Source organism: Gallus gallus, chromosome 1, assembly GCF_016699485.2.
Source record: "Gallus gallus isolate bGalGal1 chromosome 1, bGalGal1.mat.broiler.GRCg7b, whole genome shotgun sequence".
In the NCBI taxonomy this organism is placed as follows: Eukaryota; Metazoa; Chordata; class Aves; order Galliformes; family Phasianidae; genus Gallus; species Gallus gallus.
Genome location: NC_052532.1, coordinates 68353324 through 68378313, shown reverse-complemented (window position 1 = coordinate 68378313; position 24990 = coordinate 68353324). Strand labels below are relative to the sequence as shown.

General features: G+C 43.1%; 1 protein-coding gene across 50 annotated transcripts in view; it reads right to left on the bottom strand.

The window, feature by feature from the left end:
* The window catches only part of PPFIBP1 (PPFIA binding protein 1), a 99688-nt gene continuing 78210 nt past the window's right edge, over positions 3513–24990 (bottom strand). For 26 of the 50 annotated variants that reach the window (XM_046939471.1, XM_046939459.1, XM_046939470.1 and 23 more), the window contains 18 exons: positions 24823–24980; positions 23815–23945; positions 22619–22672; positions 21458–21518; positions 20585–20617; positions 19231–19405; positions 17732–17764; positions 15386–15527; positions 14833–14961; positions 14035–14185; positions 13478–13589; positions 13222–13310; positions 9552–9674; positions 8186–8311; positions 7430–7618; positions 6673–6852; positions 6261–6326; positions 3513–6178 (listed from right to left, as the gene is read on the bottom strand). In XM_046939471.1, coding sequence (XP_046795427.1) covers positions 6092–6178; positions 6261–6326; positions 6673–6852; positions 7430–7618; positions 8186–8311; positions 9552–9674; positions 13222–13310; positions 13478–13589; positions 14035–14185; positions 14833–14961; positions 15386–15527; positions 17732–17764; positions 19231–19405; positions 20585–20617; positions 21458–21518; positions 22619–22672; positions 23815–23945; positions 24823–24980 — 2039 coding nt within the window. In that variant the 3' untranslated portion in view covers positions 3513–6091. The remainder of the gene's footprint in view (positions 6179–6260; positions 6327–6672; positions 6853–7429; positions 7619–8185; positions 8312–9551; positions 9675–13221; positions 13311–13477; positions 13590–14034; positions 14186–14832; positions 14962–15385; positions 15528–17731; positions 17765–19230; positions 19406–20584; positions 20618–21457; positions 21519–22618; positions 22673–23814; positions 23946–24822; positions 24981–24990) is intronic. The other 24 variants (XM_025148981.3, XM_040697389.2, XM_025148994.3 and 21 more) reach the window with 3 other exon arrangements.

The following is a 24990-nucleotide window of genomic DNA, read 5'->3' as shown; positions in this document are numbered from 1 at the left end:
TAACCTCAAGAAAGTCCCTTCCTCAGTGAAGGTTCTGTGGTCACTGAGCACTGTCAGACCCACTAGGTGGGCTGAACAGAGCTGCCAGCAGATGCTGTGCCCAGCAGAGCCTGGCAGTGCTGGCAGGCGGTACTGCAGGGTGTGTTTCCCCTGCAGCTCCCTGAGCAGGGACCAGTCCAGCAGGCCCCGCCGCTTTCACACCTACTGAACTCACCTGCTTTCACTGATCCCATCTCATTCTAGCCTGATCTTATCTTGCTCCCTCTCATTTCTAGGACTACTACAAAGAAACCACTTCTATTGGCACTGTATGTTACCTAGGGATGAATTAACCTAGTTCTTTTAACCACTCAGACAGAATACTAAAAGACCTCTAAGATCACCCAGTTCAACCATCAACCCATCCCCACCGGGCCCACTGACCATGTCCCTCAGTGCTACACCTGCACGCTTCTTGAACGCCTCCACCACCTCCCTGAGCAGTCTGTTCCAATTTCTGATCACTCTTTCTGAGAAGAAATGAGCAGCTTGAGCTGCTGCTGCCACCTGCAGCTCGGTTACCTCAGAGAGGCCTGGGCAGTCAGTGCACCACACCAGGCACAGCTAGAACTACAAACGAGATTCCTGAACTTACAAAATCCAGTTTCCATAACTGCAAAGGTTGGACTGCATGTTTCTGCTGCAGGAGGCATCAGCCAGGTCAGCTGCTAGTACAAATGCATTGTAACCATCACTTCATTGTCCCAGGATCTCACCAGCATTCCCTGAAAACAGAATCTACCCTGCTGAGTGCTGCTCCTGTTTCTCCTCCTCCTCCCCATTCTCGGTGAATGAAAAAAAGTGGTAAGGGTCTCTTTCGTTGCATTCTTTCCTCTAACTGCTCAAAACTTCCCTTATTTCTCTACATAGAAGGAGCTTATAAACTAGAAGAAGACCAACAGTTTACATGGTCTGATAGAGATAGGACAAGGGGGAATTATCTTGAACTAAAAAAGGGGAGATGTAGTCTAGACGTGAGGAGGAAATTCTTTACTCAGGGGATGGTGAGGCAGTGGCACAGGCTGCCCAGAGAAGCTGTGGATGTCCCATCCCTGGAGGCATTCAAGGCCATGTTGGATGGGGCCCTGGGCAGCCTGATCAAAGAATCACCAAGGTTGAAAAAGACCTCCAAGATTATCTAGGCCAACCGTCCACCTACCACCAATATTTTCCCACTAAACTGTGCCTCTTAGTACAAAGTCCAGATGGTTTTTGAACACCTCCAGGGACAGTGACTCCATCACTTCCCCAGGCAGCCCATTCCAGAGCCTGACCACTCTTTTGAGAAAATTTTTTCCTAATATCCAACGTGAACCTTTCCCAGCATAACTTCAGGCCATTCCCTCTAGTCCTATCACTTGTTACGCTGGAGAAGAGGCTGATCTTCACATCACCACAGCCTCCTTTTAGGGAGTTGTACAGAGCAACAAGGTCTCTCTCCTGAGCCTCCTCTACTCCAGACTAGACAATCCCAGTTCCTCCAGCTGCTCCTCATAAGGCCTGTGCTCCAGATCCCTCACCAGCTTCACTGCCCTTCTCTGAACACACTCCAGGGCCTCAATACCTTTCTTGCAGTGAGGAGCCCAAAACTGAACACAGTACACAAGGTGCGGCCTCACCAGAGATGAGTACAGAGGGAGGATCACCTCCCTACTCCTGCTGGCTACATTATTTCTTATACAAGTAAGAAATCTGTCAGCCTTCTTGGACACCTGGGCACATGGCTGGCTGGTGTTCAACTGCGCACCAACCAACACCCTCAGGTCCTTTTCCTCTGCACTGTTTTCCAGCCACTCTGCCCCAAGCCTGTAGTGTTGCCTGGAGTTGTTGTAACCAAAGTGCAGACCCCAACACATGGCCTTATTGAACTTCATCCCCCCGGCCTCAGCCCAACGATCCAGCCTGTTCAGATCCCTCTGAATGGCCTTCCTAAGCCCACACAGATCGTCAATTCCTCCTAACTTGGTGTCATCTGGGAACTTACTGAGGGTGCATTCATCCAGCTCATCAATAAAGATGACTCAATAAAGACAACAGGAAAGGACCCAATACCAACCCCTGGGGAACACCACTGGTGACCAGTTGCCAGCTGGATTTAACACCATTCACCATTCTCTGGGCCCAGCCCTCCAGCCAGTTCTTTACCCAGCAAAGAGTGTACCTGTCCAAGCCATAGGGACCTCTCTGCTTGGCCAGGAGGCAACCAGAGGTTGACTGGAGGCTGCTCCTGCATCTCTAAGACCTCCTTCTTGAGAAGTGTCCAGTCTTCCTGGACCTGGTGGATGGCAATCCTGCCCGTGGCAGAGGGGTGGAACTCTACGGGCGTTAAGGTCTCTTCCAACCCATACCATTCTGTGATTCATCTCTACTGCCTACAGATGTCCTGATGTTCCTGAAACTCCCAAGAGACACCCCATCTCCGGTTGGTCACACTGCCCTTGGGTCCTTCTCTCCAGAAAACAGATTGTGACCAAAGTACTACATTTCTTTTCTCCCACAGATCTTCACATGCCTCCTGGTCTCACCTCCATTCCTTTGTGACCCAGCAATCAGCAGGGGGTACACTGCTGAGTGTCCCAGTAGCTCTGACTGTAACTCGATTTCTCCTCCTTCCTACATCAGGGCTCCCCAGCAACCAACACTCCCTCCTTGCCAGCCTTTTCTCCTAATCTCCTAGCAGTTCTGGGGGTTTGCGTTCATTTTCACAGCTGCATCAAAGAACGCTGACCTCAGATCGGAGGAGGAAGATAAAGGGATTCCACAGGAAAAGCTCTTGCTGCAAAAGAAAATGCCAAAATACTGAAGCATAAAGCTCCGTGCCACTATAAAGACGAAAACAGTATATTGTGCTCTAGATTTCAAAGCATTTATCCTCGGTGTGAACACAAAAAAGCTGATACGATGAACAAAACAACAGAAATGAGGGTCACAAGACAGGGAGGAGTTCTGCAGTTTCTGCACTGCCACCTGGGCTATTCCAAGCAAAACATTTATCATCATCTGTACTTGCATCCCAGCAACAAAGTGGGGAAGACAATTGGTACTCCTACAGCTGCTGAGGGCTACGAGGGCACGGGGAAGGATGGTGACACCTTGGGCTGGAGATGCTCTCTGCAATGGGGACAGATGTTGCTCGTCCTCTGACACCCTAAGAGGGCTCACTGAGGGGCAGACAAGGGGCTGGGACACACCTCCTTGTCACACATGCCCAGTAACCCAGTGTGCTCTACATGTGGATCTCAAAAATCAGCAAAAAAGACTGCATATTTGTTGGCTGTTACCTGACTCTTCCTCCTGGCACCCTCAACAGGTGAACTGGTGAATCCAGCCTGTGATTTTGTTTGCCCCTTGTCCCTCATCTTTTAAGTAGAATGAAATGAGCTTCCTAGGAAGTCAAAAAAAAAGAAATTAGGGATGCATTACAAAAAGCAAAACAAAACAAAACAAAAACCAACAAAACTTACCAGAAGCAGTTGGCATTTTCCACAGATTTTTATTGGATTTTACATGGCAATACACAGTAGTTACGTTGCCCTCTTCAAAAACACAAAATACCACAATGGTATCAGCTTTGTGCACATGCACGCATAAATCTCCCACTGTTACCAATGCTTTCCTAACAGCCCCCCGCAAAACCACCATGGTTCAGCTGATAGGCAGCTCTGAATGACAACCTGCTCTCCAACCAGGAGACCCAGAAACAGGGTGTTTGGAGTAGAACTTTACTTACACCGGACTTAAAAAGAAATGATCATCTGCTGCTGCTGATAGGCTTGTTAACAGCAGCAGAGTGAGAAAAAATCTGAGCCTTTGCTTGTACCTGTTTCAGCACATAGCACTGTGTCACTAGCCCCTTTGTTCCTGTGAATATTCATTCACTGTGCCCACTAGCCAGTATCTGCTCAGGAGAATCTGAAGGAATACTTCTGCTCAGAAGCCTGCACAATGTCTTCCGGTGCCTCTGCTGCGTGTGGCAGAGCGGGGTTTTGAGCCCACCATTGCAGAGCATTCACAGAAAGCAAGCCCTGAACCCACACCACGAGGATTTGTACCTGACAGTGGCAAGCAGGCGTTACAGAACGGGGTGGTTCTGCCTGGTCGGAATAGCTCAGCCACCCCCAGAACTGCAGAAGAAGAAACAACAGACAGCAAATTACTTGTGGGTGCTCCTCAGTCAGAGTTCTGAATAAAGCACCAGGTGTGATCTGTCTGTAGAAAAATGGGAAGTGGCACAAACTGTTTCACGAATACAACGTGGCTCATTTGCCTGGCTCCAGCTACTGAAGAGAGTATGGCAGCACTTGATATTGTATATAACACAACTGGTCCACATCACAGTTTTCATCTTTGCACATGAAAATTAGCCCAAACTGCATACCTTTCAAAAGAAAACAACAACAACAAAAAAACCAACCAACAAAAAAACCAACCTGACTGGTAACAGCTCGTAAGGCTATAGCAGCAGAGTGCTAGAACACATCTCTGGTCTACCCCCAACACCTGCTGCAAGGTCCATGGAATCCCCTTCCTTCCTTTCCTACCCACAGGACCAGCACAAATCCATGATCCATTAAACCACACATCAGTGTGTCAGCAATGGTCTCACTTCCAGCACGGGCAGTGATGAAACGAGCAACAAGCTCTTGTAAAAGCCAAACAGTATCCACAAGGAGCAGCTGGGCTTTTTTTTTCTTGTTACAAAGCAAAGAAGCTTCATGCCATTGTGCTAAAATACATGCAATGCTCAACACTGTATAAAAGACTGCTGTAATTAACAGTACTTTTTGTTTGCTTTTGGCTAGGACACCTCGCAAGACAGAAAGCCTGACAAAAAAACTTCCATTGGCTAGTTAATGCTTTTAACATTTGATGACCTTCAAGGAAAAATAATGATGCTCTAAGAAGGTAAAATGATGAGCAACACGTTTGATATTTGGATTTTTTAAGGAAAAGTTCCACCTTAGGTTTAATATAATGAAATAATATATTTCCTATACATTTCTCTATATAACTCTATTTGTTTGCAACTACACCATCCTCACGTTAGTCACAGCACAGAAACATTCCTTCCACGTGCAGGAGTACTCTCAACTTGAAGAAAAACTCTCCGGAACACTTTTAAGTCACAGAAGTGTTACTAACTTTGAATGCTGTAGAACTACTGCTGCTGGGAACGAGGAAGAAGACATTTTGAAATCTGCAGCTTCCCAAGGAGTCACTGCTAGTGGAAACAAGCTTCACAACTGCTCCATCCCAAATGGAAGATCATTAAACTGTGAACTCAGTAAAAAGCAACAAAAGCAAACAGTTCCAAAGGTCAGCCTGCCTTTTCCAGTAACCAGCTGGTGTGCAAACTGGGATAATCTTTTAGAATTCTCTCCCCCTTCCCCTTACCTTGAACTTTCCATCACTCTATGTCACAAAATTTAAATTTTTGCTTTTAGATGTACTTCATATACTTTTTTTTTTTAATATTTTTTTTTTTATAAAACAGTATAAAAATAAAAGCAATGGTGAAGAGCTACCGGGGAGATTATGCAGGGCACAGAGGACTAAAATCCTATGTTGGATACCAAGGGAAGGACAGAACTAGCACTTGTGTGGGGCGAAGGCCTTTGAAAGAGATAGCAATGACATCTTCAGTTCAGGGCCTAGAGAAAGCTGATAGACAACTACAGGCGCAATGCTTTTCTACCTAACAATTTGCTTTACACTGTAACAGTACAAAGGATTATCTCAGGACATGAATAAGAAAAAGGAGCACTATGATACCAAGTCAATTTAAAAGCAACACTCTGAAACATATCACCAGTTTGTACATTAAATATAGTAAAAACAATTTCCATTCACCAGTGTCTGGGTGTTTCTTATGGCAACTTTAGAGTAGGCACCTTTTTTTTCAGTTCTTCTTTAAATTCTTCACCCCCCAGTATCACTTCTAACAAACAGAAGCAAGAGCAACATAATGCATACGATCTGCTGCCCATCACATCTAGTGATGACGTTTCTTGCACATAGGAAGCGAGCCTTCATCAGTGCCTGTTGGTTGCTGTCACACATTGGAGTCTTCATCTGTTATACTGGTGCTAGGAGAGCGAGTTGCAAAGTCTTTAAACATTTCATCCTCTTTTAACATGTGCTAGAAAGGAAATTAGGGAAGAGTCAAACTCATTTTACAGAAACAGAATTTTTGTTCTACAGATCACAGTTTTAAGCCTTACTGTCAAGTTGTTGATGCCTTCAGAAAACGCTCCTATTTGCCTCACTGTCCCTTCTGAATCTTCCATCTGCAAAAAAACAGATAACGGACAATGAATGAATAACGAATCCCTTGCATGCAGTAGCAATTAAGTTCAGCAAATAATGTAAATGCTTTATTACAGCCCAGATGCTCAGAGCGAGGGATGAGCGTGTCCTGTAGGGACAGAAGATGAGTTATGTCAGAGACAGTCTTACAGGTGCTGCATTCACAGCTTGCAGTTCTTGGGCTGAGGGACACGTTTGTGTTTGTGCGTAGTGCTTTGTGACTGTCAAAACTGAGGGTCTTCACAGGCCAAAGGAAAGGAAAGGTTTCACTGTGAAAGAGAGGTTTCCCACCAAATCTAACAGCACAGCTAACTACTACAGTTTTACCTGCTCCAGCCTGTCCAAATCATCATCATCATATACTCGGATATCCAGGCCAGCCTTAAAACCTTTCTTCGATGCACTTCCAGAGGCCCTCCCTAGCTCCATAGGACACACGTACTCTTCCACATCATCTTGCTTCTTCTTTCTCAGGCTCCCAAAATTGCTGAAGGCAAGTTTCTTTGGCTTACAAGTGAAAAGAAAATTCACAAAAACTTAGAGTCCGCAAAGAAGTAACAGATGCCCCTGCAGCTGGTGTTTCAATGTAAGCAGATGTTGAAGGGTTAAGACTCCACTGCTCTGCTAACACCTTTCTAAATAGCTGTTGATACTATTTCCGGATAACTGCATCCATAAGAACAAGATGCATCCCCTCATTCCATCATTACTACAAAAATAACATCTCAAGGATCCCAAATGTTATCAGAATCCCATTGCACAAAGCCACGATCGTATGAACAGTAAGAGACCACCTCCGTCCCAAACACATTATCATACAGTCAGATGGACAACCCACAAGAGTGCCATCTCTCTTTGGCACATTTGAGGAGCTGAGATGTGGTGTGCTCACAGTAGACACAAGAGTCAAACCCATATCTTCTGAGTCCTGCTTTAATGTTTTTTTTGTTTGTTTTCACATTAGTAGCCAACCCTGTTTCTCAAACCTTATTGAACAGCCCTCCAAGAATGCACAAAACTAGCATACTGGAGATCTAAATGTCTGCCTGGAAGTTCACGCACAAACCCAGAACAAGTGGCCTACCTTAACTTTGGCAGTTGCTGTTAAGAGGACATAGTCTGGGGACTCCATGGCTTCACGTTTCTGCTGCTGGGCCTCCTGCCCAATGAGGAGGTTGAAATGAGTGGCTAGGTGCCGTCGCAGCAGTGTCTTGTTTGGTGGGATGTTCAGCAACTGGGCCATGGTTTCTACATTGAATCGTGGCTCCAAAACCTATTAACAAAATCACAGAGTCCAGCTGAAGCCAACACCATCTGTTGAGATCTCAAGGACATAGATGGGGATGTGTGGCTCAGTCACTTTTTAAAGTTGCTTTGAGTTTTTATTTTAGAGAAAATATGCAATGAAGATGGAGAAAAGAGAGTTAAAGGATTCATAAAATGCTATCTCCAGCCTTTCTTTCTTGAGTTATAAACAGAAAGAAACTGGCACATAAGAAGGAAGAGCTAAATTCACCCTTAGATCACATGATATGGAAAGCTATGCAGGAAGGAAAATGGTGGTTGTGTAATAGCACGATGGTGTTGTAGGCTAGGAGGTAGAAAATGCCAATTAAAATGTGAAGGGGATACAGGCAAACAAATTCACTGCTTTCCAAGCAAACTTTGTCCAAGCCATTTGTGTCTTTTAAACTGTTGGGTAATAAATATTGACAGCAACTTATTATTAAGAAGAAAAAGAAGACAGAAGTAAGTGTGTGTGCAGCAAAGATGACAGAACTAGTAATTCTCAGTCACGATTTATTTTAAATCAAATAAAGTAAGCCTGTGAGTATCTTACCATCAGCCCCCCATGCACACCACTCCCCCTCAGATTAGGTGCATACTCTGCCAGATCAACAGAGCGTAACCACTCCATCACGCGGTGATTGGTCCACTGGGTGACCTCAGAAGGTGTGACATTATTCTGCGAACAGGAGGAACAGGCAGGTAAGGAGGCTTCCAAACACAGATGTCCCAGCCCCAGTCTTAGCTTAGACAAACCTCTCCCCTCCTTTATGCATATGATCCCACCTTACTCTTGAGAAAGAAAAAAAAAAAAGATCTCCACTTTCTTTGGATTGCTATCTTGCAGCAATTGGGTCTGGACCAAACCTCATACATTCCTCAAGCACTGAAAGACTTCAGGGCAGATGTAAATGGCATTTTCATCAGAAATCTTGTATCTCTGCACTGCATACAGTTTACAGTACGCTGAGCTCTCCCCTGAGTTTCTTAAGCTGATTCTTCACTTAAGAGTTAAAATACTGATGCTTGCTGATGGAGACACTGACATGAAGGTACCTTTCTGATACTTTCCTGATCATTACAGGAAAAGTCTAAAGCCTTCCATCGAGGCAGAAGGGTTTGAAATCAGTCAGATTCAAGTACTGTTCACTCATAACACGGTATCTTTCTAATAACTCCAAGCCAAGAGCTTACCACAGCAGCTTAGCTTGTGTTTATCTTGCTGGGAAGTGATCATCTTTCCTGCTCTGCTTGCAGGATGGTTGTGCCAAACAACATGAGCTGTGTTTCTGAGTGCAGTGAACAGGTATGTATCATGCTTCGTGCAGTCTGAGGATCTTGCTGCACAATAGGATTAGCTGCAATTTCTACGAGTAGAGCTGAGAACTAGCTAGCTCCATGAGCTGGTGTGCATCTCCTGCAGATATGCAGGACAATCTAAATTCAAGACTCTGGGCTGCTTCATCATCCGATGCCCTAGCTGGTGTATGCTCCTTCCAACATAAATCAGTGGCAGTTTCCTGACTGATAAGACAAAACTTCTTTTACAGAGAAAATCCTGACATGGCCACATACTTCACAGTTATACTAGCCTGACAGAAGCTGTGCACCAAGTTCAGGACTATTTATTTTGAAGAAACCACATCAAAGACTAAGGACAGTTTTTAGCAAGAAGGAATGTGAGAGTTGGTAAGGAGACATGACACTGGGGCCACAGCAGGTGAAGGAAAAAAGCTGTGCTCCTGGTAGCCTCAGAAGGACACTAAACTTGGGAATAAAATGACAAAAAGGAAACCAAAACTGAAACAAAATAAAATAGGAAGCAGCCAATATGAGAGGAAAGGGTAGAGGAGAAATAATCAGAAACAGGGAGAAAACCCTACAGGATTCTTCTTCACAGTTCCATCTTAAAGCAGTACCTCATCTGATGGCCTCCTGCGCAGACAGTTGGGCTCAAAGTTATTTATTCTCAGAACCTGGATGGCTCTTTTGATGCTGAGGTGGTGGAGGACACTGACAACCTTCAAGGACAGCAAGTCATCCTGTGGAAGAAGAAGGAGAATTTAATACGCACAGAAGCACTTCGTAGTGGAACCAACACTCAACTTCCTCAACAGCTTTGGACTGGCTTAAAATGTCACATCTAGTATATTCTAGAATTTAAATACATGAGACAAGGGATTAATGTCAAGCCATCCATCCCATAGATGGCCTGGAGCTTGCCTCTGTGACAAGGCACCGTAAGGCATAACCACACAGCCAGGTCATTTTCAGTAAGGATGAACCCCTTCTCACATATGGCAGGGCAAGAACATGCCAAGATGTTCTTCCCACACTCCCCTCTGCAAAGCATCAGTGATACTAACAAAAGCATCCAGTTCTTTCTCTAAAATCTTAATCCTCCCAGTAACTTTTATTTAAACATTAATCTCACAGAAGAACTCATTTTACAGCTCATACAGATCAGCTATTTAGGCTCCCACCAGCACTCACAGAAAGAGTCAGACATCTCCTGAGGACAATTTCTGCCACATCAAGGAATGAGACACTGCCTCACACAGCCTGCTCTCCCTGCACTGACACCAGCTACAGCCTTTGGCTGGACCACGAGCTTTCAGATGTCGAAAGCTGGGAAGGACATTTTCCCCCTTCGTGATTACAGCAGCAAGTAGCAGTTTTGCTCTGGCTCCATTACACCTCCTTGTACTCAGAGCTCTGTTACATCACTGAGAAGGAGGAGAGAGAGACTTTCGGCAACCAAGAGAGCTTAACTCATAGGACACACGTGGTGAACAACAGCAAACGAGACACAGTGTAGATGAGGCTCACAGGTTGCTAAAGGCTGTTGGTACAATCCAACATCTTGACCTGCTGACAACTTTGCAATACATGCAATACAGAAGATGACACATTTTGCCTCTCTCTGGTTTCACCCCAATATCTAGCCCCAGAAAGGTAGCATGTCAAAACCAAAACAATCAGATTCTCTCCCATTCACGGAGCTCAGACATGGGAAATGTTTACAAAGGATTACGCACCAGCCTGGCAAGACTTCCCAGATCATCCAGATCTGCAGCTCCAGCAAGGGCTACAAACAAAGAACCTGTCCTACCCTGCAGAAGTGGTCACATGCTGTGAGATCTGCATTCCTGCTAAGTTAGGCTCCTCAGTTATAATTTAACCTAATCCTCATTATGTCACTAAGTGTCTTAAAGTCTGGTACTTCGTTGGTGCAAGCTGGCTGACAAGTGAATTTACACATCTTTATGCTAGGGTTAACCTAGACTGCCATGTTTTAACACCACTTGTGTGTTACTAACAGTGGACTGTTTTATGATTTTGTCAGAATAAGTGAAGAGCAAATTCTTTGCTTGTCCAAACAGTTCTTTGCTTTTGGATAACCTTACGATGAACTTAAGATTCGAGTTTCTATTTCATTATTTTAATTTGAGTAAGGGTGAATTTCCATGTGGCTTTTAGAAGTTTTCTTTCACACTCTGAGTACAGTTGTTTTTAGTTGAGTATTTACACTGAATCTGCTGTTGTAACTTGATGGTTAAACGCTGTTCAAAAAGATTCCCAGTGATTTAATTTTAAAGGGAACTGACAGGAAGAGCTATCTAGTTCAAAACCAACGCTCCCACTGCCTATCCCTCCTCTGTCCACCCATCAATTTTCTTTCTCTTTCTGTAGGAAAAAAAAGACTAATGTGTAGAGTAAAAAAGAGTAACGTGAAGATCCTTCACATTGTTGCCTATGCTGCGTTTTACCAACACTCAGTGCTCACCCACTCAATACAGTGACATAGCTTCCCAACACGAGATTAAGCTCAGCAGAACCTACTGGCATCAGATCTCCAAGACTTAACAAAAGAAACAAGATGCCTCCTGCTTTTATATTAACGTGCAAATTCAATAAGCTAAAGCCAACAAACATGAAAGCACTATGTAAGCAGCAAGCACTAAGCATCTGTCCAAAATGCACTAAACAGCAAAATCATGTCAGGTAGTCAATCTAATGTAAAGAATATACAAAACACATGCAAATACAGCATAACAACTTTTACACTGCCCACAGCGTGACTGATTTCTTCTTTGTTACAAAGAAGGAAATAATATTGGCAATGTTCAGTTTTCATTTGCATCTCCAGAGAAGAACCGGTTGGCTTCACCTGACAGACAGTAAAGCGAGGAGCTGACACTGTGCTGTACATTTTTGAATACATAATGCAAATGTTAATAATGAATCCTGTTTTCAAACAAGATGGCTCTTAAAACTGCAATTCTCTTCAAAGAAAATTGCATGCACATGAGTAGATAACTAGACAACATTGGCTCACTGAGAAGAAAAACATTCTACCTACTTCTATTAATTGACAACAATCTGCACAGTAAAAAGCCACATGAAATGCAACCACAGCATTTGCATACTTTTGTATGCTTACAGATGCAGTCACCGACCCTGGTGGTGTTTAAAGAGCGTTTGGATGTTGTGTTGAGGGACATGGTTTAGCGGGAACCATTGGTGAAGAGCGAATGGTTGGACTGGATGATCCTGTGGGTCTTTTCCAACCTTAGCGATTCTATGATTATATGATCCTATGCTGCCTGAGCACATTACACAATGTCATGCACAGCTCTTACGCGCAAGATTACCCACTTCTCCCATACAAGTCTGGGCTTTTGCTTGCTATTTGCTCTTGTACATTAAGATAGTGTCTTTAAAGATGGAAAGAATGCAGGAAATACATGCAGGTGAGTTCATCTGTCAGGGTTTCCGTTTACTTTGGCTTATAGCTATTAGCATTCATTTGGCACAGGACACTCACTACAGTTTCAAGCAGTCCTCTATAAACACTCTGATGTAGTGTGCACAAATCCAGGATCCTGAAATATCTTTTCAGCACTAGCAGTGTCTCTGACTCTCTCAACTCTCCTGATTTTATCCCTCCAATTATGCAGAGAATTTCCTTTCCCAATTTATGAACTGTGCAAGAGCTCTGAAAACAGCAGCATCTCATAAGACACGTTTAGCTGTTGGAGTAAGCTCTGTGCTTCTGGTACACCATGGTCGTTTATGTGCAGGCTCTGCAGCACTGCAAGAGTAACCTCCAGCTTTAGCTTCTTTTCAGATCCTGTCCATCTGGGGCAAAACTCAAACCTGCATGTGGTGACCACATGGTGCCTGTGCCCTCTTTCTGCTCTAGAAAGCTACAAGCCAGATTGGCATGACCTGGCTCCTCACAGACAACAGACCCTGTAAGATGTCTATTTGGTTCTGCCAGCCCCAGAAGGATGTGAGAGTGGCTGTCTGCAATGTCAGAGGAGCCCTAGCAGCCCCAGGTGCCCTCCAGTGCTCTATAAATGGGATGCTTGTAAGGTCAGCCAGGATTTGGCTGATGGATGCTCCTGCAGAATGGCTAAGAGGAAGAGGTTTAAGTGTTAAGTGGATCTAACAACTATGCAGGAGATCTCTCCAGACTCACATGATTCTCAGTGAGCTGTCTGAATGAATGTTAGTGTGCATTAAATGTCCGTAAAAACTAAGAACATGACAAAGATGTCAAGACAAGAAAAACCATTTACTCACTACAGTCATGTAATGGAGCATTCGGCCGTCCACTTTTCCTTCATCAAACTGGGTCTTATACTGGGGGAGACCAATGTCATCCAGCCACCCTAACAAAGAGACAGAACCAATATTAACATGGCAAAGCACTTCCTGATTGATGACAACCATGTCCACAACACCAGTTAGGTATTATTCTTCCTCTCTGAACTCTAAACTTGACATGATTAGGAACCCCTACAAAAAGATGCTGCTTCAGCATGTAGTATAGTCTTACTGGTAACCCAATGGTAATCCAGTTTTCCATGATTGTTCTCCTCTTCAGACCCAAGTGCCTGCAGAGCAAGCTGAAGCTTCTTCCGATGCAATGGGTGCTTTATCCCAAGCTCCTGTGAGAGAAAGGAAAGGAGCAAAGCTTGATACAATACTGTATTTTATTTATTAGTCTGTTATGTAAGAAATAAAAATTGTTTCAGAGAGTCTCACTGAATACATCTGCCAAGTCACCAGCAAGTGCTGTACCTCTGTTTGTTGAGTACCAACAGCACCTTAGCACACACTCAGCTCTAGGAAACACCTGCTCACTACAGTGGATTAAGGGACGCAGGTTCTTTAAAACTATATGAAAAAATCAGACATAGTACTCTCATACCAGGTTGCGTACAAAAAAAAACCAAAAACACAACACACACAACTTTAAATGTGTCAATGTTCAGAAAAATACTCAATGGGATTACTTTCCACTCCTATATAGGCAGGCAAGGTTAAAATAATTGTTTAGCTAAAAGCATTCTTTTAAGTTGAACTGAAAGTAGTGTTTCTAGTACTTCTCACCTTTTCCAGATCCTGCTGAGAGGCCTGCAGAAGGGTTTGCCCAGATAGTATCCAGTGTCTGCCGTTACTTATGTAAGAGCCTAGCCCCTGGTCTTGGAGCCAGTTGCAAACTTGTTCCTTTGTCCACTTTGCAAATGGCATGTCCAGCTCACTACAGAAGATTTTTTCAAAAGAGACTGATAAATCCCATGCCTCAAACCTCCTGCTTTCATACTTAATAAAATAACCAAAACCTGAGCCATTCATTCATAGGTATTTTGTGGGAGCTGAGACAATCTCCAGGGGACAACATGCATCACAGTCAGGTGAGCCTTATGAGGAAGAGAGCGTCTCTACCTCTCAACTGTCAGCAACATGATGCACTGTGCTGATCTCTTGCCACCACCACAATAAACACTGTCTATTAATACTGCTGGCACAATCACCCCTACTGCCTAGAGTAGCTAAAACTCTAAAGAAAAACTAATATTCACTTTTGCTTGTAATCCCAGAAATGCAGCAGGAAACACACTGAAAGATATCTGTCACTGCCACATGAGGGCTCACGTTTCACTTTGCACAGCCTTGCAGATGCACTCGAGCTTCACTCAGCTGCAGGACCCTGGACTCCCACCACCAACCAGCCTCAACCCTGCCAAAATCACCTCTCAAGGGAGGAAACAGCCTGGATCTACCTGCTTCCATTTGCCAGGAGAAGAGACGTTTCATTTTGGCACTGCACTTCTCCTTTTAACACTGAACCTGACTGGAGCTGCCAGGAAGGCATGCACCAGCAAACTTTGCCACTGATCGTCTTACTTGCGAGACTGCCCCAGGTCTCTAGACCAGCCCAGCCGTGGTCCTGCAGTAGCTCTTGTCCCTCCTCTTTTGAACTCCATTTCGGACATGTCATCTGGGTTGAAGGTGGTAGACTGACTTCTTTTAAGTCTGGATTAAAGAAAGGAAGCATATTCACATGTGACTAAGGAAAAGGTATGCTTCTACCACTGTGAACAAGACAGGCGACCGAAACAGGCAAGATTTCCTGTGGCATTTGTAGCCCTTCTTCCACCCAACAGTGACCCATGCTTGGGTCCCTCAAATGACAGCTCCTGCTCTTGTGATGGTCACACCAACTGTGCCCACAACCTGCCCTGGAACAGACTGTAGAGCCACAAGTTGAAAGGGGAAAAAAAAAAGGAAAGATCATTTAGAAAAAATGCATACAAGCAGATGGAAGGCACAGCAGTGCCCCTGCAAAGCCCACCACCTCCTTCCTCCCAAAGTCATCAGCTTGAGCAACCTCAGCACCTGGCTGGATTCCCTGCAAGCCTCAGTTCTGCAGAATGGTCATTTCATATCTTTTACTTACCTTCCAAATAACTTCTTGATTCCTCTGGCCTTTTTCCTGGAATCTGGAGAAGGTGGAGTCATCTGCAAGCTATCAGTTTCTTTTGGTCGAGGGGGCAAACCAGCTAGATCCAGGTGATCTGCAGATCCTTTTTCTGTTTCAGCTGTTAGAAAACAAAGCTTTGTCAAGACTTACTTCTGCAGGACTGTACAGGCACACTCCTGAACTCTGGAATGACTCTTGCTAAAATTACTGATAGCCTCCACGTTAAGAAAATGGGGCAAAAAAGGATATGAAAAACCCAAGAGAAACAAAATGTGTTTCTTGTTCATGGGCCTGACTGTTGACACTCCCAAGGCAAAGCCCTGCACTAGCTGAGTGCTTTGCATCCAAACCAGGCAACAAATACTTGCTGAACCGATCAATGAATCAAATCCCAAGTTCACTCTTTTTCAGGGATGGTCTCCCAGGAATAAATCAGTGCCATGGCATCGGGTGAACCAGGAGTCCCCAGAGCACAGAAAAATACATTATTTGCCAGTGGGCAACCTTCCTAGTTACCTCCATTATCTCCTATGCTCCCCGATAAGGAAATTCCAGCAACAAACAATTCCTCCCACATTAGGAGCAGGAAGGCCCTTTTGCCTTGCTGGTGGAAAGCAAGCTTTCTCCTTCAAGTTGTGGAGCATTTTGTTTATCTGCAGAGAAATACCACGAAGTCTACACTGTCTGAACTGCATTTTTCCTTTGAAAGGATGCACAGAGCATCTCTGAACCTACACACTACCTTCCACGTGAAAAGTTTGATATGTAGCCCTTTTTTTTTTTTCCCCATTGACAATATACAAAAGTGAAATTGTGACAACATTGTTTAGTAAAAGCTGAACTAACAAAGCAGAAGACTATTTAAGACCATTTACAGAGAAAAGTAAACAAATTGCAATATCTAGAAGACTACATAAGCAGAGGTGTGCCAGCAAAGTGCCAGGTAGCTGAAGAAAGTCACCATGTGGAGCTGATGACGCTTGCTGAGGAATAGCGTCAACACAAGCCTGTTGAGATGAAGCAGCCGTGGCAAGGCAGCCTGCAGCAAGCTGGCAGTCAGGCCTGCAACCACTTTTACCACTTTTTCACATAGCCACGTATTACGATGACCATCATGTTTTTCAAATGGACCCTTGAACTTGCAGGAGAAAACCAAACAGATCACATGAATCAAGCTAGAGCATATATTGCTGGGACGCATGGCCTCAAGAGTATCTTCCTGCAGGGCAAAGTTCTAGGTATTTCAGATGGACTATGCACGAACTTGTCCCATTTTCTTCCAGTGAAAAGAAGAAGTGAAAACCTTGCGGTGAGGAAACAAGGTCACATGCAAGATGATTTTGGGGCGCTCTGGTTTGACTGCTATTGAATAATAAGGCAATCCTGATGGTGAGAGAGAGCAGCGTATCAAACAAAGCTTTCGCACTTGTGGATTCTGCTTTACTTGTGTAAGAAAAAGTTCTCGCTTAGAAAAAACAACAACAAAAAAATACACATTTAAACAGCACTCTAAAGAGAGAATACTAGGACAAGGCTGGATACATTAGTAGCAGAGATTTGCGGGTATTGCAATGTTCACCCCACCTACCTTGCTCCCTGATGCATAACTCCTAAGAGGAGCCAACCAAGGTAAACCAAGGAAGTGCCAAGAGGACTCGTGTCTCTGTCAGCAAGGGCCACATGCAACTGCTGTGCCACCACACCTGCTGACACAGCTCCCCCTTGCTAACACCCGGCCCTGCTTCTCCCCTCTGCTCTTGCCAGAACCGCCCAGGGAACACTCACATCACAAGGCCAGTTTTTACCGTATGAATGGCTCCCTCTAAATCTGTCCCAGTTATTTCTCATTCATTGATTACATAATAAATGGAGCTATTTCTGAGAAGACAACTTACCCTTCCACTCAGAGTACCCCTAAATGAATTCCTGAGGAACGAGTACACTCCATTTCCTGTTTCACAACCTTCCAAGCTTTCCTAGGGGGCTCTAAGGTGGACAACAGCACAGAGGCACCCCTGGTGTTCATACACTGTTGTTTCCCTGTTGCTGTCTTGGTCTCTAAGTAATTCGGTGCTCAAAGTTACAGTAAAGGTCTCTGCAAATTAACCCGCAATCTCTCATTAGTAGCAGTTAACAAGAAATGGCACAGCTGACTTCTAGCAGAGGGCAGGTGTTACATGAAAACTCCTTTTAGCGATGCACAGGAGCTTGATGCGGAGCTCTGGTGTCTAGCTTTGGTTTGAAAAGTGCGTGGCTATAACCAGCCATTAGCAACAGCCACAGCACAGCGCTGGTACAGGCAGACATGCAGGATTACTGTACCTAAAGTAGGGGCGCTTGCACTTCGACTGCGATCTTCAGATATCCAAACAACGCACATAACCACACGCAGCACAAAGGGAGAGAACACGCAGAAGGACAAGGTAAAACAGATTTCAAAACTCACATCAACAAAATACAAGACAAAAGGAGGGAGGTAAATGAGACGCATGCGTCACACGCAACAATGAATCACACAGAGATTAGGATAAACAATTCACTTGTTCATCTCTCTCTTAGAAAATAAACGCAGTATTGCTCCTTGTTGGAGAGGGTAAAGCAGCACCTCAGTCTTGTGCAGGGAGGCCACCCACTCTGCGACTCACACAGGATCCTGTGAGGTGGCAACAATCTGGGCACCAACTTCATAGGTGGATGCACTGAAATCTGGATAACAATCATTCAAATTCACAGGAGCCTGCTCTAGACGGCTCATCTTCCAATCCTTTAGGACAGCCACAAGGCCTCCATCTTGTTAGACAAATTAATCACAGGATGAAACAGGTGATTACACACAAACACAGACAAAATAAACCAAAGCAAAGAGTCTAACCCTCAGAATAGATGGCACATCTATTCCAAGTACGCTAGTAAGTACCCATGCCATACGACAAGGGAAAATAGGGGCAATGCATAACAAATGTGTGGGGATGTTGCTTCTTTTGAAAAAAGATCTAGAATTGTCACTGATAAGTAAAAAGCAATACACTTTTTGACAATGTAGAAGACATTATCTGCCTTTATACTTCTGAAGGACAGAGCTGAACTCCAAATGTTGTGCAACAGAGCCAAAAATTGTAGATAAATGCCAATAGTTCTGATTTATGGACTCACTCGATGCTTGAACTGGAACAGTGGAAAGAATACTGCAGCAAATCAGCTAATGCAAGTCAGGTTTCAACTGCTGGTAAAAGCAAATACTGCATTAAGCAGAACATTTTGTTCATTTCTTTACTGTGCAAATGACAAGACCAAAACAGAAAACCCTCCTACATGAGTCCAGAACTACAATGAGCTTAAATAACCTTACCAATATTGTTCCTGTTGTCACAGTCTCTTTTGCAAAGCTACATAAACACATAAAATAAAGAGGAAGACTGAGTGCAGCTGCCTCATTTCTGTACCTCAGAAAATCTTATGAAAGATAAACTGGAAATGGAGCCAAGGGGAAAAATATCCACAAATCCCACGTTTGAGTTGCTGGCCAAACAGCCAGCAATTCAAAACTGCAGTAATGCATTACGTGGTCCACATAGCAGAGGTGGAAACAGACCAACTACTTTGTTACATCAATGAGGTTTTCTCCGTTTTCCTGTTGCTGTTGCTTGACTTTTTCCAAACATTCTACTGAGAAAAACACCACCGTGTCCTAGCAAGATGAAGGCTGGCTTTTCAGCTTTTTAGGACAGTTACATCACTCAGAAAAATAAACCTTAATTTCTCTGTTATTAGAAACATTGTTTGACACATACGTGATTTGCATTTAGGTGTACAATACCTACCTAGATTGGGAGCACTTGCAGTCCTCTTATTATTTTTTATCTTGAAAAAGCCTCGTCCAAAGGAAGATCTGGCTTTACGGGTGCCAAAACTATCCTCATCTCCTGTGATGCCATGAGAAGGAGATTTTGGAGGGAGAGTGGCGAAATTATTACCTTCTGTGCGAGGTTTAACCTGCTTAAGTTAGAAAAACAAACAGTCAATATCAAGGAACTGCAAAAGACCTTTGAGGAAGATGCAAAGTGACCACTGACAGATAATCCGGAGAGTCACTTGATCTCACTTGTTACTATGAGAAAACATTGCAAAAACCATAAAGAACAGACAAGATCTTCAGTTGAACAAGTTCAGGACTCGGGATTACTATCACAAAATTCTAAGAATAACGTGTCATCTCCAAGATGTTGCTCGTTTTCTGCAAGTACAGCTTACATGTATTAAAAAGGTAAAAATACAGCCCTGTAAGGCTTTGACAGTTGTAGCAACAGGGGAAGCAAAGAAAGAGACAAGACCCTCATGCTGAATTGGTTCTCTGGCAAGTGCTGGACAGCCCCTTTCATCTGTCATCGCTTTGCAATTTCAGAATGATTAAACTAATTGACTTTGCCAACTGCCCAAGCTAAGAGGAAAGGAGGCATCAAGCAAGGAGTAAAAATGACAGGAACTGAAACCTCAAGCATCACATAACCAATTTAAAGTAATAGTTCCAACCTTTTTGGTTGTTTCACTGTTTCTTTAAAAAGAAAAATCCGTTCATAATCCAAACAAGATCCTTTGGCTTTTGCTGAATGGATAGAGCATTCACCCTAATAGTGGTGTCTGATGTAGGTGTTCTCTGCTCTGGTCTTCCTCCATGCAACAACTGCTGCAGGCAAACTATGCCATACAGTACCATGGGGTAACTGTTCTGTAATGACAGTCTTTAAGAACACAGTTGTTACAGAAAACAATTTGGAAACCCAAGGGTTTTTAGAGATACTAATCAAAGGTAATTACAGAGTCAGTATAATAGTTAATGGCTAGCTTTGCTAATTAGCAAGTGGTGTGAGGGAAACATTAGATGAGATGGCAACCTTATGCTCAACAAGACTGAAATATAATCCTTATGGGAAAAGAAAAGAACGTGTGAGACACCCTAAGCCTGACACAGAAGTGATTGCAGCAATCATCAAATACTCCTGACTATCTTGTCTGCATGTCTGCTATTCCTCTTTTGGAACCGAATACTGCTATTTCGTACGACTGAGCCTTCCAACATGCATGCTGCCCATGCTTCTTCACGTATACATGAGTGCAAACACACACACACACACACACACACACACACACACACACACACACACACACACACATTACCTCTGTCGGCTTTTGTGAAGCAGAGTCTCTGTCCTGTTTGGGAAAGAAACACATTAAAAAGTCAGAGTTTATAGTAAGTATTCAGTTCATCATGGTTACCCTAAGTTAACTTCTTACTGAAATACCCTTCTCTGCATTCTTTTTTCCCCAAAAGAAATCTCTTCAAAGCTACATTAATTCAGATTAATTCTTACTTTTTTGAGGTCAGTGAGCTGACGTGAAAATACAGTTGCTTTAGTTTACTTTGGAAAGCATTAGCTGTGTATATAATTAGCCACATGCAGCTTGTCAGGCACTAACGGTCACAGTCAGCTGAGGAGACCCAAAGCAGGAATCAGACAGGGTAGTGGCCAAATATCCACAGCCTCTACTCCTTGGCTGTTCAAACAAACAAACCTCCCTAGCCAACAACTCAAGAATTCTAGCTTTTATCACTAAGTTCTGCTCACATCTTCAATCATGTCAACATCTTTTCTAAGTTGTAAAGCACAGCTCAGCAACTTGGATGTCAGAGAATTCAGGAGTTCTAACAGTTCAGGTTGTCAAAAAAAAAAAGAGGCTGCACCTCTCTTAGACCTCATTTAAGGGCTGACTGCCACTGTAGAAGGATCTCTTGTTGGAGATCCCTCCTTGGTAGAGCTTTCTCCTCCAAACCTGGAATCTTCTGATACGGGTGAGCAATCTTCTTCCCTCCCTTTATAGCACTCTTCTATCATGCCGATCCTTCAGTCATTACACCTCTGGTGTAATGCCTTTCCCATCATATTGATCTGTCCAATTGCTACACCTGCTCTGACCCTGAGGAAGGCACTAGGGCATTCATAGGTTCAGAGCCCACATAAGGGAGAGGGAGAAGTGAGAGCCCACACCAACCGTTTCAGATGTCTCTTTCTTCAAACTGCTCAGACTGCTGGACTTCTGCAGTGAGGAAGTTCTGAAACAACACAAAGAATGAGCTGAAATACTCCATTAATTTTTAAAAGATAAATAAACCCTTGGGAATAAGCTTTAAAAATAACAGTATGTGATGAGATATATTCAAAAACAAAGACCTTTTGAATGAATGCCATCAATGCACTAATCAGAGCCCACACAGTTTTAGGAGACATTCTACAAACCTCCACTTCATAATTACTGATGTTAATGTTGCAGTGACACGATGCCTACCTTGGATATTTTAGGCTTTTTATTTGAAGTAGTATATTCAGAAGTACAAGCAGAAGTTACAGAGGCAAAAGGAAGTGCTATAAACAGAAGCTATGAAAAACAGTATTATTAGCAGCAGGCTTCTGACTAATTCAATCCTTAAAGAAGCCAAGCACACTAAGTCAATCACGGTTTAGTATTTTAATCTACAGTTCTGTTTCCCATTTCAGACCAGATATCCTTCTTTTCTGATGGGACTCAGTCTAGAGTGCTTAGGTTTGAAGAGAGTTATCATTAAAGACTCCCCAAAGCCAGGTCTAAGAGTAACTTCACTGAATCTCACAAAGTTATCTAACTTTATACCAGCACAAAGAGAATAGAATTTGGCTTTGGGAATATTCTCACAGCACTAAGTCACTCAAAATAAAATCAGCCACTGAGTCCTATTCTGTGTACCAGATAAGCCTCGTTGTCTCGTGCTCCTTGCTAACAAATTGCTTTGACACATATGCATGTTCAAAAATAGCCCCACTGATTTCACTAGGGAATAAGGTTATGTGGCAGAAGTTAAAATTATGTTTTTATTGTAGTCATCTGATCATCCTTTCCACACTACCAAAAGAAAAAAAAACAAACCAGGGGTGCGGGTACAACAGCAGTCTATGACTCAATTAGAGATGCCTAATACCATAAAATGAATTGCTAGTACTTGTGCACAAATAAAGCATTGGAAAATAACAGTCATGAGCAAAAAAACACTACCACTGTGTATCATCTTGGCTAGAATTAATTAACGTATTTACATGTGTCTGTAAAACATGGGTCAGGAGGTTTGAGTCAACAGTTGCATATAAATGTTTCCCAAATATTTTTGGTTGTGATACTTACACTGGACTATCACACAGCTGAGTTTCTGGAGAGGAACGTGTTGATCTTACCTCACTGTAAAAATGAAATACATGAAAATAAGATATTTGGACAGGATCTCCAAATGTCTTGCTAATACAGAAACTCATCATGTTTTAAACCTGTTTTCAGCTGTTACTGTACTAAAACACACCAAATTTTCTCATCTGCAGTCATAAGTCTTCCAAAAGACAAAGGTGAGCTGAAGTGCACCAGGAAAGGAAACTAACACTTAGCGTGACAATGCTGCACACTGAGCTTAAATAAATGCAGGGGCTACAGTATGCACAGAGTCTCAAGCACCAAGTAGCAAAGATCACCTGCTCCCTGTAGTTTAGCCACAGTGCTAGGACACTTGCTGTTGATGCTTTGCTTGTTTTCTTTTTAAGAGTCAGGATATAAACCCCAGCCAGCGATGGCTAGAGCTGCATGAGGTTCTCATCCAGCAGGCTGTGGTATGGGGCACAGGAGCTACAGCTCAGCCACAGCTCCAGGGTAGAGCCACACATCACTGCCCTGGCTTCCTTGGGATTCTGCTGTGACAGATTTAGCCTGGCTTTGGAGCACCTCGTGCAGGGTTCCTATAAGAACAATCAAATAAGTATCTTTGCAATTCATTGTTTCAGACTCAGTGTGGTTCTTTATCTCCTTCTCTGATCTTTTCAAACACCTCTTAGTTTCCTTCTGTGTCTCTGGTAACAGCTCAAGATTAGTGCTGGACAGTCTTTTTGCTGCAGGTTGGGCGGTGCCTTACACCAACCTTTAGCAACTGTGGAAAATATCTGGATGCAAATTATCAGGAACACATTTGCCATCACAGACAACACTATCTCAGCCAGACCTACATGATGTAAAGCTAGATAAAAATAAAAATTCTGTGTCCTTCATCACATTAGATCAGTTTTTCTCTCCTTCTGCTCATCACTTGTGAAGCAGCTGGCATAGAGTATGAGTGCTGCTACAAGCAACAACCAACACACTAATGCTGACTTACTGAAAAAGATTTAACCAACGTATTCTATGAACATAAGCTTAGCTCACTATAGCTAGTCAAGTGAACGCTACTCTGGTTTAATGGACTTGATAACTTTACAGTATGGTAATTGGCAGATTATTACTTTCAGTATTTGGCATTTTATGAATTTACAATTGAAGAATATTTGGGGAAACAATAATACCTCAGATCACTTGTAGGATCTGGTCTAGGCTGGGTTTTCACTTTTTCTGCAGCAGTTTCTGAGCTCATGGACGCTGATGAAAAAGATGGGATTGAAATCTGCAGAATGCTTTTGTGAATCTGTAAGGAATTCTGAAATAAAAAAGAAAATTATGTGTTACATTGAAATGAGCTCAAATGAAGGAGTCAAAAACCATAATAGATTAACTATGGAAACAAGGCTCCAAAAAAACCCTAGAAGAATGTATATTTGCTTTCTTTCCTTTATAATAGAGTGGTGGTTTACTACTCCAAAGATGGCACTGGAAGATAAAGCATGAATCGTTGCACCAATAAGCCACAGCACAGGCAAAAAAATCTTAAAAACCTCCATAGACTGCCTGCTAAACTTCCCTCCACCACAGTCTCCAAGAAGAGCAGTTCGCTCTTAAGGTTCGCTCCTGTCCTCATGCCACTCAGAGGATACCAAGCAACAGTTGAACATTTAATTTAGTTAATATTTCTTCATAGCGTGTTCAAGTCCCTACCTTGACTGAGAGCTTTAAGAGATCTGTAGTTTTACTGCTGGAAAATGTGACTGTAAAAATCAGAGATTGGACAGCATCCTAATCATTTCACTGAATGTAAACATGTAACGATGACTGCAACCTTTTAAATACGACAGGATACATTAAACAAGTTCCAGCATGTTTACTTCAAGTTCTTGACAAATGAAATGCAGCTCCTAAAATAGCTATGTCTAACAGGAAAAGTAGTTTAGACGCATTCTCATCACAAAAACAGTCATTTGTTATCTCCCGATTCCATCTGATTAAGAAAAATACATTAAACTGAACTCAAATCAAACTCCCCAGCAGGTTTCACAAGAAATTCACATTATCCAAAAGGATATGGATTACTGAAACTGTGCAACCCAGAAAAAATCTTGAGTCTTGATGTTTGTATCTCAAGTCAAGCACAAGCAAGTTTTCAAGCAGTAATGGCACTTATAGAGGAAGAAAAAATACACCTCATCATGAATATTTGTGTTAAATTCATCGTGGATTGGAGATGCTGTTACTGGGGTTAGGGATGGACTTTTTTCTGGGTCAGTCAGACTCGGAGTGTCCAATAAAACCGTGGAGATAGATCCTGAATTCAGGAAGTCTTCACTGTCACTATCCTTGCCTGGAGGGAA